The 13,979-nt window shown below is 53.6% G+C and overlaps 1 protein-coding gene across 1 annotated transcript in view; it reads left to right on the forward strand.

Moving 5' to 3' along the window:
• Positions 1-6,543: 6,543 nt before the first annotated feature.
• The window catches only part of LOC113617998 (transient receptor potential cation channel subfamily V member 6-like), a 14,332-nt gene continuing 6,896 nt past the window's right edge, over positions 6,544-13,979 (forward strand). Inside the window, exon 1 of the mRNA XM_027101682.1 lies at positions 6,544-6,806. Within this exon, the coding sequence (XP_026957483.1) occupies positions 6,679-6,806 (128 nt within the window). The 5' untranslated portion in view covers positions 6,544-6,678. The remainder of the gene's footprint in view (positions 6,807-13,979) is intronic.

The following is a 13,979-nucleotide window of genomic DNA, read 5'->3' on the forward strand; positions in this document are numbered from 1 at the left end:
TTGGAGTTGGGAGTCAGCATGTCCTGGAGAAGGGGGAGGGGTCAGGGAAGGGAGCCAGTGGCCTGAGAACTGCCCCTAGGGCAGAGCCTGTGGATGCTGGACTGATCCCTCCTGGCCTCTGAGCCAATCTTATCAGGAGCTCACTGCATACCCCGCCAGGGCCCCCATGCAGGTCCCAGCGCACCTGTGCAGAAGCAGAGCCCGCGGCCACACCCCAGGTGCACGGGGGTCTTACACCCGGGAGGGCACTGGGTCCCGGAAGCCTAGGCAGTGGGGCAGGGGAGTGAGAGAAGCTGCAGAATGGCTAAGGTCGCTTTCTCTGTTTCCTTGTGCTTGCCGTTGCGGTGGCTGACCGGGGACCTGCCTACGTGGGGCCGGAACTGATCAGGAGCCAGCTATCTGGAGAACGTAGCGTTTGGCTTCTGTCCCTCCGTTGTTCCCAGCCCAGACGCCACCTCACGGCCCCCTGGTCTGGCCTCTCGCCCCTCGTCTCAGCCTCCCATCAACGCCGTCCCCCTCAGGTATCTGCCTTAGAATCTGCCCAGCCCCTCGAGCCCCAGCCTGGCACTGCCCCGCAGTCCAAGGGGAGACCCACCCCCTCTGCCGGCTGCCTCCCCATCGAGGGCTGAGGAGAAGGCAGAGAGCTCCCCTCAGGCCAGGTCTGCCTCTTGGGGGGGGGTCTTCAGGCAGTGGCCCCCAGCGCACCCCCCACCCCTGGGCCGCTCTGACCCCGCTCCCCGACGCTCAGACCCAGCGCGCCTGCCTGCTCCCACCGTCCCTCCCCACCTTCAGCTACTGCCACTGCTTGTATAACAGGTCTGGCACTTCGCTTGGTTTTTATGACAGACGTGGTGGAGTGTTTGGGTGAGCGCCTGGGCTAAATAAATAGAATCTGAGTATTCTTATCATCACCCCGTTTGCTGTTTCACTGAGATTGTTTGTGGGGGGAGAGAAAGAGACTAAAAAGTACAGGTGGGGACAGACTGGGGGGAGATTGCCAATAAAACCTGCCACTGCAGGGCTGCTAGAAAGGCTGTGGTTTGCACACCTGCTTTTGGAAAGGGGTTTTCCTTTGGGCTTGGGGTTTTTAGTTGTTGTTGTTTTGTCTTGTTTTTGAATTTTTGTTGGAGTAGAGCTGATTTACACTGTTGTGTTAGTTTCTGCTGTACAGCAAAGTGAGTCAGTTATACATATATCCACTCTTGTTTAGATTCTTTTCCCATATAGGTCATTACAGAGTGTTGAGTGGACTTCCCTGTGCTATACAGTAGGTCCTTATTAGTTATCTATTTCGTGTATAGTACTGTGTATATGTCAGTGCCAATCTCCCATGGGCTTGGATTTTTAATAGCAGTGATCCGATTCGAGATAATGGCTAGATCCTGTCTCTTGAACACCAAACCGTGGGTGTTTCCCTGAGGCTTAGTGGCCTCAAGACCCCCTCCCCACACGCCCCAAGCCCAGTGTCCAGGGACATTGCCCAGAGCGGAGTGGAGTCGAGGGGAGAGCCAGCCACACTTGCCTGGTCCTCAGCTCTGGCTGGCTGTCCGGAGCCCTGGGGGTCCCCATAGCGGGGGAGCTTCACCCTCTCCCCGCTCAGGACCTGCCACGTCTAAGGCTAGAGGATGATTAGAAGCCATGTGTGCCCGTGTTCTCCCTCCCTCCCCTCTCTCCTCTCTGCTGGGTGGAGCATCTGCCCTTGTGATTCAGAGTCAGACAGATCTCACCTGAGGGATAAGAGCCCTTTCTGATAAGGGGTCCCTTCGGACCTCCATCCTCTCTGCATGTGGAAGCTGAGGGGGGCCGCCTGGGGGAGCAGAGAGTGTTGAAAGGAACAGGAAATCTTAAAACTTAAGCGTCCTTATTTTTGCAGATCAGGACACTAAAAGGTGATGGGGCCGAGGTCCCACCGTGATTTCTGGCGAAGATGGAGCTGGAACGCAGCTGTTCTGATTACGCATCAGTTGCTCCCTCTATGCCTCTTCCAGAAGCCAGGCTCCCTTGGGCACATTTGGAAATTCCTTTGGGAGCTGTGCACGCTTCAGCAACTGCATTCCTGGTTGACTTCCGTGTCTGCAAGCAGAGTGCCTCTGATCAGGTAAGGTGGGTAAACGCCCATCGAGGGAGACGGCAGAGCAGAGGGGTCTGGCTGTGGAAGGGAGAGGCCTTGGGGTCTGACCAGGAAGAGAGGGAGGAAAAAGGCTCTAGGAAGCCTGGCCAGCAGGACCAGAGGCTCTGCCCTGGGAAGGCTCTGGACACCCTTCTGCGCCCTGCCGTGTCTCCAGAGGGGCTACGCTGGGACTACGAGTCCTGACCCCAGCCTGCAGAGACCTGGAGAGAGAGTTAGGGTCGGGTCAGAGCTCCGCGGGGCTCCCTCTAAAACGTCAAGCCTCTCACCAACCAGGGGAGCCAGTACCTGCTTCTCCCCAAACCAGCACCCACCCCCTTCCCTGTCACCTCCTGGATGGCTGATTTAGGAAACAAGATGTTCATAATCATTGAGGGGTGGGAGGAGGTTGGAAACCAAGTGAGAGCTCTCAAGGCTGATCAGTCTTTCTGCAGAGGTGGGGAGGGAGGGGGAGAACTGACCGGCGGTGGAGAGAAATAGACCGGGGGGAGCGGGGGATGCTCACATCGATATGGCCATCTGTGCCCTTTTGGCACCTTGTGCAACGGGGTAGAGGTCTAGGAGGGCCAATGCCTGTGAATTTTAAAATCTACAGACAATTACAAGGATGCTAGGAAACAGACACATGCAAACACAACCAACCCTTCTAAAACATTGCTGTGACATATTGATTCAGTTGACATAAAACATGCCCCGCGGAAACATGTGTCAGGTAACGTGCACGTACGTATCTGGGGAGGCAGGAGTAGCTGCAAGGCCTTCCCCAGCTCTCTTCAAGAAAGCGGAGAGTCAGCAGCTGCTACACAACGTCCCCCATGGTGCGAGCGGCTCAAGGATGAGGATGGAGAGGTTGTAAGAAAGGGGGGCAAAGGGATGGAGCTACAGTTAGCAATTGGAATGAAAAGAGGGGATCGGGGACGAAGGTCACGTAGCGGGGAAAAGTGCACGAGGCCTCTGCCACAATTCAGACCTCCGGACTGTGCAGGCCCAGGTGACTGTGTGTACACGTGCAACCCCACGTGACTCATGTTTCTTCAGAATCACAGGATGTTTGAGTTGAAAAGGACCTTGGAGGGTTTTTAGCACAAACTACCATCCAGGTGGCCAGAAATCCAGCTCTAGAGCCCGGCTTACCTGGCTCCCGGGAATTTAGACACGGAAGCAGAACACCATCCTGGCTGAGCCCCTGGGCGGAGCTTGTGACGTGCGTGTGTGACGTGCGTGTGTGCGTGCGTGTGTGTGTGTGTGTGTGTTCACCCGCCGACCTGTCATCTGCTGCCGTGCAGGCTTTCTGAGCTGGCACACAAGGGCTTGTGAACCCAGTGACTGGACCAAACTCCAGGCTGAGTGAGAGGTGGCTTTAACCTCATTGCCCCAGCCTGGCTCCATCCTTGCAGCCTCTTGGCCTGCCCAGACAGCGCTGCACTTGACAACCCAGCTAAGGAGAGACCCCGCAAGAGGACGCAGGGAGCAGGGATGGGGGGACACAGTAAGCCGGACAGGGAAACAAACACAGGGGTGGAGGTCAAGAGAAAGAAACCCAGGGTTCCACAGAGAGCACTCAGAGTCATGGCCACAGACACACACACCCCATAGCACACACACCCCACACTCCATCACAGACACCAAGGGAACAGATACAATTGCAGAGAGACAGAAGCAGTGAGAGGAAAAACAGAGGGAAACACAGAAAGACGTGGAACAAACCCAGAGGGACAAAACCAGAAAAAAATTATATGTAAACAATTTTGGGCCCTAAATCCGTTGTTCTCAAGGGAGAGTACTTTGCTCCCTGGGGGACCTCAGGCAATGCCTAAAGCCACTTTTGATGGTCACAGCTGAGCGGAGGGGCAGGGGTGCTGCTGTCACCTGGTGAGCGGCGGCTAAACATCCTGCGATGTGCAGGACCGCCCCACGCTACAGAATTACTTGTTCCAAAGTATCAGTCTGGAGACTTCCCCGGCGGTCCAGTGGGTAAGACTCCACGCTCCCAATGCAGGGGGCCCGGGTTCGATCCCTGGTCGGGGAACTAGATCCCGCGTGCCGCCAGTAAGACCTGGCACAGCCAAATAAACGAACAGATAAATAGATATTAAATAGATATTAAATAGATATTAGATAGATATTAGATAGATATTAGATAGATATTAGATATTAGATAGATATTAAATAGATATTAGATAGATATTAGATAGATATTAAATAGATATTAAATAGATATTAAATAGATATTAGATATTAAATAGATATTAAATAGATATTAAATAGATATTAAATAGATATTAGATATTAAATAGATATTAAATAGATATTAAATAGATATTAAAAACAAACAAGCTGGATCAGCTGCGCCCAGGTGGAGGAACCATGCCCCCAAGAGAGAACTCAGCATCCGGCAGCTCCGATGCTCCCAGTCGGGGCTGGGCTGCAGCCCTCCACACCCATTTTGAGTCTGTTTTCGATTTCCCATCTGCCCTGGTGACCCTGCAAAGGTGGAGAGAGGTGAGAGAGGAAAGGAAAGCTGGCAGTGGCCGCCGGGTCCTCCTGGAGGTCCCCTCCCTGCCATGAGGAATACCTCAGGGCCTTATCCTGAATGGGGGTCTTTGCCTGGAGCCTAGCAGGACAGAGAAGGTGGGTGGGTCGGCAGGCAGACACACGCCGGCTTAATGGGCACAAAGGTCCTGGGTTCAAGGTTTGGGTTCCAGCGTCTTCCCCCCACCCAGCCTGAACCCACTGACCCCTGGGTGGGTGCGGAAAGCAGCTAATCTATGGCACTGTTTGCTCAGGCTCCGTGGCCTGGGCTTGGGCCCAACAGCAGGAACGGAAGTGCTGCTGTCTCTTCAGATTTGAGGGTGGCCCTCCTCCCCCCGCCCACAGAGACACCCCACCCCTGCACCTAAGCTTCCCTTCCCCCGTCCACACAGTGCACGGGCGCACACACAGGCACAGACCACACACACGCGCGCGCACACTCCTTGCTGTACCCTCCAGCTCTCTGAATCAGAGACGGGTAGGAAAAAACACGCTCTGAAGCCTGCGAGTGACCCACACATACCTGTCACTCTCCAGGCCCAGGCCATCGGGTCCCTGGCTTGCGCGTGGGCTGGGCAGAAGCCAGGGCCTCCGTTCCTTTCCAGGGGGAAGAGGGATCTTCTTAGGCCTCCCAGCTTGCTCTCATCAGAGTCCTGTGCTGTGGGACCAGGATGGGCTGTGCATCCTGTCATCACTCTTCAGTATGACCGTGCAGGTCCCTTCTTTCCGGAACGCTCTTTGCCAGTTGGAATGAGGGAATGCGGTAGGGCAGAAAGATGGGGGTTTAGGCATCAGGGGAGGGGCTGAATCTGGCCTTTGCTCCAATTGGCTCTATGACGTTGGGTGACGGCTCTATGACCTTTACCACCGCGAGCTTCATTGTTTTTCTTCCATTGGAAAAATGCTGATAATAATACCTGCCTCACAGGTTCGACGTGAGTTGACGTGGGAAGACTTAGTTAAGGGTCCGGCAGGCAGTGCTGGGTGAATAAACGCTGTCTCCACTGCAGGTTGCCAGAGAAAACATTTGCAATATTTGGGGCGTATTTATACTAAAAAGTTCTTTGTTGTTTATCTGAAATTCAAATTGAATCGAGTGTCCTGTATGTTACTTGGCAGCCCACCCCTTATATGTTGTGTTGGGGACAGTCTCTAGAATTCCGGAGTAGGGGTCCGCGAACTCTGTCCAGGAGGCCACATCCTGCCCACAGCGTCATTTTTTTGCCCTAATTCGTGAGCTCAGAATGGATTTTACGTCCTTTAAGGGCTATAAAAACAAAGAGGAATGTGTGTCAGATTCCGTATGCCTGTATGCAGCTTGCAAGACCTAGAATATTCACTGTCTGGCCCTTTACAGGACAAGTTGGTGAGGGGAGTGAGAGTTTTCAGTATTTATGTCCCTATGCTGGGCCAGGCGAGAGATTAAGCAAAGCTACGTCTCCAGGACGGGAGGCCCAAAGACCCTGTGAGGAAGGTGTGTTCACTGGGGACCGCGGGCCTCTCAAACCCAGTGCCCTGCCTGATTCCCTCATCCTCCGTCACTGACTCAAGTCTCTCAGGCTAGACTGACCTGTCCAGGCCTATCTATAAAAGGTCACCGGGTGTCCCAAAGTCCAAGGAGGCCCCTCCGTTCTCTCAGCAGGCCTCCCCTCCCTGCACTGGCTGGGGGCAGTGGGAGTGACCCAGGTGGAGAGGGAGTTTAGCCAGGCCCCTCACAGCAGGCAGACCTGGTGGCCTGTCTCTTTAAATCTCAGGTAATTTGGGAGGAGTGAGGGAGTGTCTGCAGGGCTTCTGCTACTCCCAGGAGGAGCTCCTGCCGGAGAAGCCCCAGTGGCGGGAGACCCAGCTCTGTAACTCGGAGGCCTCTGTATCCGGCTGGTGCACCTGGGAGGCCCTAGACAGGACCTCTAGGGGAGAAGGCGGGCCGGCCCTAGGGGCTGCTGATGTGGCCCCAGGGCTGAGTCCAGGCGGGCTCTGGCCTTGGCCCCAGGCCCCCGAAGGAGCCGGCCCTACACTCCATGGGGTTGCCGCTGCCCAGGGAGAAGGGGCACATTCTCTGCCTGTGGAGAAAGTTCCGTAGGTGGTTCCAGAGACAGGAGTCATGGGCTCAGAGGCGAGACGAGCAGAACCTGCTCCAGCAGAAGAGGTAAGCCTCAAAGGGATCCTCCTACACCCCCAGACTTGCCCCTCCCCCCATCCCTCTTCTCCTCCCCATCCCTCTTTCCCCCCCCCACCCCCGGCCCCAAGCCCTTTTTGGCACCTCTGTCTGGGCAGACTTCCTCCAGGCCTGACTCCTTGGGAGCATTTGGTCTCAGGGGTCTTGGCCTGTGGGGCTAGCTCCCCAGGACGCCAGGTGGAAGGGGAGGGGGCTGGCAGGGGTGACACAGGTGTTTGCTAGGTGTTGACACAGGTGTTTACGATCCAATCAATTAGGGAAGCCTCTCGTGAGTACTTCCCGGAAGGCCAGGCACCTTGCTGGGCCTGGGAAGGATTATGGCATCATAGACCTGCAGCCTGGAGGTGCTTTATCTCTCTACCCCCTGCCCCTAGAACAGTCTCTCGGACAGAAACACATAGCACGTATATGTACACATGTGGGAATGAATGAATGAATGAATGAATGAATGAATGGAGCAGAGAGGGAACTGCAGGTACTAGTAACCACAAAAGAAGACAGAATTTGCTAATCATCATTCCTCTGCATTTAGTGCGTCAGCCGTTGACCCAGGCCCTTCTCTGGGTCAGACTCTTGGGGCAGGTAGAGGGGGGTTGGTATGGAGACAGCAAAGCTGGGACCCAGCCCTGAAATTTATTACCCTCTGCTGGGGGAGAGGGGCATGGGTAACGGGCCAAATTCCAGATGTGCTCAGAGCTCACTGTCAAATGCAGGTTGAGGAATTTGAGAGGCTCTAGAGTTGGAGCCCGAAGGAAATCTCACTTGTCACTTCCAGCCCCTGGAAACTGCCCTAAACTCATCTGACGGTCCTCCCCACTCCATGGCAGCCTAGAGTTGGGAACTGGAGAGGAGGGGCAGCGAGAAAGCTTGAGGCCGTGCCAGTGTGTGGTTTCTTCTGCAGAGTCTCTGTGCTCTCCCCACCCGGGGGCTGGCAGGCTAGAAGGAAGTCCTCCTCTTGGGACTTCCCTGGGCTCCTGAGAAGACAGATATTATGTCTATTTAAAGGGGAAGGTCCAAAGTGTTTGTGTCTGGGAGTCTTTCTCCACCTCCAAGTGCAGGGGTCTGCCTGAGCCTGATGGGGAGGCTGGGGGCTATCTGGAGGCCCTGCGGTTTTCTTTCTTTTGCTCAAGGATTCAGGGTTGGAGATGTGCCCCTTTTTTGAGTTTTGGCTTCCCAGCTCTCACACCAGCTGCCCACCTCTCTCCCCCCAGGCCTGGGAGAGTGGGGGCTGAGCACATGTTTGGCGGATGATATCTTGAGGCAACAGAATGGTATTGTTGTCGGAGACCGGGCCATCACCGGTTCCATTCATCCCTTTCCCACTCTCGGGACCTCGGGGCCTGGGGGAGCCCGGCGGGAGCCCACAAAGGCCTGGGGGCTTGGAAGTGGTGGCAGAGGCTCCCTGTGTGCCTATGTGGGGCAAAGACAGAGTGAAGGACCCGGGCGGAGCCCGCGGCTGCTTTCCTTGTCTTTTCTGCCCCTGTTCCTTAGGGACTTCTGGTGGGCTTTCCTCTGGCAGGCCTGGGCTAGGAAGGCCTGATGTCACCACTGGGAGGGATTCTCCCCCTTTCCTGATCTCCCGTCTGATTCCACAGTTTTTTGACCCCCCCCCCTTCCCGGACACCAGGATCCTGGTATATTGATTCCCCTCTGGGTGGATACTGCCCAGAAGGACCTGAAAGTGCCAGGAAGGGGAGTGTCGAAGGCTGTACCATCAGCCAGCCTAAGGGAAGATTTGTGGGCAGCTAGACACACGTGAGCTGCCCATGTGAGTGAGGACAGCGCGGCCAGGTGAGAAGGGCCTGTTACCATCCCCCAACCCCCTGGGAATGAGGCAGACCCAGAGTGAGCAGAGGGGGGCTCTGGGTGGGGTTGGGGGTGGAGCATGGTCCAGCGAGAAGGGAGCCATTCAGGTCTCTCCAGGAATATGGGGAACCCAGCATCCCTCTTTCTCTGGTAGACTCTTGGGTCTTCGTCGCCGCTCCCTCTGCTTAAATGGACATCGTTGGGACCCAGGTGGAACCGTCACTTTCTCTCATTCCCTCTGCATCATCTCTCTCAGCTTTGCATCGTCGTATCTCCTGAGACGCAATGTACTAGACACGGAGTGTAAAACTCTCAGCTAGGTTTGCAGAAATGAACATGACACATTCTCTGCCCTCAAGAAGCTCACGTTCTCATGGGCAAAACGCACCAGTAGGTATCGACTTGGGTTAACATTGAGCTTAGCGAGTGTTCTAAGAAGGCTGTGAACAAGCATCATGGGACCCTTGAGGAGGACAGTGCAGGCTCTGATTTTGGTTGGTGTGGGGTGTGCTGAGCAGCTTCCAGGGTCTGTCTACCTAACCTGACCCTCCCCCGACCCCCTCGCTGGCATGGTCAGCCTCCCACTAGTTGGCAAAAGGCAGGGAACGCTGGGGGTTCTTTTCTGTTTAGATAGATCCCTGTATTATCTGTGAACTGGCGTGTCTGTCAGAAGTAAGTGCTGGGACGCTGCAGCACGTTAGGACTCTCTGCCTCAGCAGGGAGCGTGCACCTACCACATGCAGGACGCGGTTTTGGCAACTAGAAAGGCGGCCAAATCTGGAATTAGCCACTTTCCCGAGCTTCGGCTTCTTCATCCCGTCGCCCAGAACCTGAGCTGGAGGGAGGTCGCCCCAAGTGGCCAGGGCACGCCTCCTCCCCACTCAGGGCTGCTCTTTGCTTCACCTGTGGTCACTGCACCAGCTGCTCCCCCAACTCACCCGCACCGCCAGCAGAATTGGGAAGAGCCATAAAACTAGAAGAACCACATAATTGAGTGGTGAGAGCCTGAGACTAGGTTGCCGGCCAAGCGTTCTGCCTTAAACTCTGTTTGATCTTCTGGCAAGGATTTGGCATGGCTGCCTCGGTTTCCTTTGCGTAAAAATGAGAGAATGATTCAGCCTGTGTCACGGGGCTGTAAAGAGCAAACGGGATAGTAAGTGAGATGCTGCTTTGGAAGCTAAAAAGCACATTTAACGCATGGCACTGTTGTGATTAAAAAGGACATAAAGGGGCTTCCCTGGTGGCGCAGTGGTTGAGAGTCCACCTGCCGATGCAGGGGACGTGGGTTCGTGCCCCGGTCCGGGAGGATCCCACATGCCGCAGAGCGGCTGGGCCCGTGAGCCATGGCCGCTGAGCCTGCGCGTCCGGAGCCTGTGCTCCGCAGCGGGAGAGGCCACAACGGTGAGAGGCTCGCGTACCGCAAAAAAAAAAAAGACATAAGGAAAGTCAAAAGGCAAGTCCCAGTGACGGCAGGAGTTAGAGGGGTTGTGAGCTTCCGCCCATCAGAGCTGGATCCACCCAGGGAACCAGAGTCAGGGCTTCTAGATGGTGTGACCCTCCCCTGCCCAGCTGGCACGCTTCTCCAGGAGGGGCTGGTGGAGAAACCAGTGGGACCCACACATGTGGCTCCTGTGCCCCCCGTACCTGCTCTGACCCCTCTTCGGATCCTGATTAACACAGAGAATAGGGACAGAGAAATGGCCATCGGGAGTCCCAGCGCTGCCTCTGACTTGTTTGGACAAATCACCTCGGGACTTCAGGCTTCTTTCTCCATCGATTACATGAACAGATTAGACTAGGTTTCTAAGGACTTTCTAGCTCGAAAATGCAGATTTGAATTCTTCTCTAGACACTCTTGATCCTGCCTTGTTTCCCAGCAACCAAATACAAAACTTCATTCGTGCCTACGGCACCCACGTGTGCAGGTCCACATGTGAGTGCACACACAGACGTGTACATATCCACAAGAATGGAGGCAGAGAGGACGGGCTGAGGGGACAGAGAGAAAAGGCGAGTGGCAGATCCTTGGGGCCCAGAGGGAGCCCTGAGGGAAGATCAATGATTTATTTACTCTATAGAAAGTGTGCTAGGTTTTATGCCAGAAATCCTATAGTAGCATTTCTACCAGTCCATTACTGAACCATACCGTTCAATTTTATAACTGTCAAGCAAAATAAGACATTCTAAATTCCAGAAACACCTTTCATATCATTATAATTTCAGATCTGCTCTCTAATTTCTTTTATTAAGTCTTTTATTAAATACTTAATCAGTGGGTGCTTGAAAGGCTTCACCTTTTGTTTCTTAGTTTTTAATGATTTATAAGAAAACACACAGAGGGAATTTCTTACTCTATTTAATGTGAAAAATACTTTCCTAAAAAGGTTATGAATAATTATACCTCAAGGTCAGGGTTTCGCTACCTTGGCACTTTTGACGTGTTGGGCAGATGATTTTCTGTTACGGGAGCTTGCCTTGTGTAAGAATCTTAGCAGCATCCCCGCCCTCTGCCCGCTAGATGCCAGTAGCACCCCTCCCTGCAGTCATGACAACCAAAGATGTCTCCAGACATTGCCCAGTTCCTTGGGAGGCGGCAGGGGACCACCGCTGGTTAAGGACCACTGCTCTAAATCACTGTTTGTAAGTAAGAGATTCTGGTAGTAGTGTTAAGCATTCTACTAAATAAAGTGAAACTCTCCCCTGGGAGGGAGGGAGTATAATTTAACCGTTAAAATCAGAAGACATTTTGGCAATATCGTCTCTTCTTCCTGCCGTAGGGAGGTGTCTGGTGAAGATGTGTAGATTTTGCTCCAGATCTAAACGTCTGTGCTGGGTTGCTTTGGAAGAAGCTAATTTCCCAGGGACAAGAATCTTTGGATGCGTCCGCTCTTGTGCCTTTCTTATGGGGCACAAGGGTAGGCAGGTGGTTGGAGTGGGGCGGGATCTGCCTTATTGCCAAGAATGCGAGCAAGGGCTTTCTCGGCTGCCCCCTTGTGGCCCTGTGATGCTATTGCAAATCATGCCTCTGCCTGCTTCCCTGGGAACCATTCAGACACCACTGCCCTCCGTTTTTGCTGGATTCTGGAGTTTGCCACCCAAAGGAGGCCGGGTCTCCATAAACCTCGTTGGGGTTCCCAGATAAAATACAAGACAGAGTTGAATTTGAATTTCAGATAAACAACAAATAAGTTGTTAGTATATGTGTGGCCCACATATTGCATGAGACATACTTACATTAAAAACTTATTTTCTGTGTATCTAAAATTCAGCTCTAACCGAGCATCCTCGTGTTTTTACTTGGTAAATCTGGCAAGCCCCATTCGAACAATATCTCCCTGCCCTTCCCAGGCCAGTAGGGCAGTCAGCAGAGGCCAGAAACAGAACGCGTATGGACTGGAGGTTTGGGAGAGACATTTATGGGCATCAGAGGTGTGTCAGGACCAAGGGGGACATCTTTGGGGCTGCCACTGACTAGCCTCCTCCCTCACGTCTTAGGAAGCAGGGAGGAGACTCTGCACTTGGGTCAGAAGCCCCCTTGGACTTATTCCTAGCTTTGCCATTAACCTTCAGTCAAAATGGGGCACGAAACTAGAAGCTAATTGGAGGGGGGCAGAGAAAGTTTACAAAGATGAGAAAGTGGCTGATCTCTGACCTCAAGGGCCCCTAGTGTAGAGGAAGAGACAGATGCTAATCACAGAACACAGTGAAAATGCTAAAATGAAAGTAAGGCCAGAGGAGAGGGTGGAAAATTTCCTGCTGTGTTGTGTGTGTGTGTGTGTGTGGGGGGGCTTTGGGCAAATTGTTGGGAAAGGTAGTGGTGATGGTAGTGCTGATGGGGGTGGGGGGGTGGAAGGTGTAACAAACTTGTTTTGCAGCTGTGTGCGCATACCAAGCATACTATTTTTTACTTAGATTATACGTTTGCCTAAGGTTGGCTTAGGGGGCGGCCTGATGGAGATAATAAGGAAGGACAGTAAAGCCAAACCACCTTCTGGCATTGCTACAATTCACTCCTTCTACAGATAGTGGCAATGAGTGTCTGCCGTACGCTGGGCATATTCCCAGGCACGGCGAGCACAGAACAGAGTGATTAGGGCGGGGTGGGGGATTAGAGTCCAGGTGGAAGGAGAGTTGAGTTATAGCACAGGAATGGGGAGGATGGTGTGCCCTGGGGTGGCGAGGCTGAAATGCCGGGTGGAGGGCCAATGAGAGGAAGAGAGCATGGAAAAGGAGTTGCACAAAGGCTCTAGAGGATTTCTGAGATTCTTCTCCTGGGTGTTTAAGGAGCCATCAGACTTCTGTGAACTGTGGCTGCATCTGCCGTTTAGAGAGAGTATCTTGGTGGCATCCCAAAGAATGGATTGGGGAAAACAGGGGTGCAGGGAAAGAGGATATTTTGCTAATCCTGGCCTAGAGAATGAGGACGTGCATCAGCCGGAATGAGAGGGCAGGGACTGAACGGAGAGGGATGTTGAATTGGCAGGTGGCTGCCTGCGTGGCCTGACGCGGGGAGCTGGGGCCAGCATTCAGGGAGGTGGACGTGTCGTGCTCTTTCCTCCTCTCCTGAGCACCCGCTCACCCCCAGCTCGTGGAGTCGATTTCCTGCTACTATGGGTTCTTCGGTGTATGAGCTCCTGTTCACATAACTGGCCATCTGTGGGTAAATAACATTATTTCATTCACTCCCGTAGAAAGACCAAGTAGTTCTGGGCCAGGAGAGAAAATTAAATAAAAGGGACCCCGTGTGTCTTAGTTGGGCTAAGTTTTGATATTACAAAAGGTTTTTTAGTTCGTTGTAGGTGTAAGACTGGAAAGTCAAAGAAGATGATTCTTTGCCTAAAACAAGTGAGAAGCAGATAGAAAGTAGGGAGAGACTGTAATGTGATGTCGGGGCCAAAAGGAAAAAAAGGACCCACGGTTGCTTGCCGACGCGAGGGACGCGGGTTCGTGCCCCGGTCCGGGAGGATCCCACATGCCGCGGAGCGGCTGGGCCCATGAGCCATGGCCGCTGCGCCTGCGCGTCCGGAGCCTGTGCTCCGCAACGGGAGAGGCCGCAACAGTGAGAGGCCCGCATACCGCAGAAAAAAAAAAAAGAAAAAAAAAAAGCGAGCATCACACAACAGGAGGAAAATCTGCCAGCTTCTACGTGTCAGCCTCCTCCGCAAATATGAGGAAGGAATTCCTTGTACCCTTAGTCCATGAAAACAAAGCTTATCTTGGAGAGTAATCGCAAGGCTTTGAGTGAAGCTCAAACAGGGTCCCTCCAGAGGTCAATAGGTCAGGAGGTGAATGAGCATTTTAACTGAAACTCCTCCCTCTATAAGCCAGGTGCACAGA

This window comes from Aethalodelphis obliquidens, unplaced genomic scaffold, assembly GCF_003676395.1.
Source record: "Aethalodelphis obliquidens isolate GAN/ISIS:26980383/991018 unplaced genomic scaffold, ASM367639v1 scaffold5, whole genome shotgun sequence".
Lineage (NCBI taxonomy): Eukaryota > Metazoa > Chordata > Mammalia > Artiodactyla > Delphinidae > Aethalodelphis > Aethalodelphis obliquidens.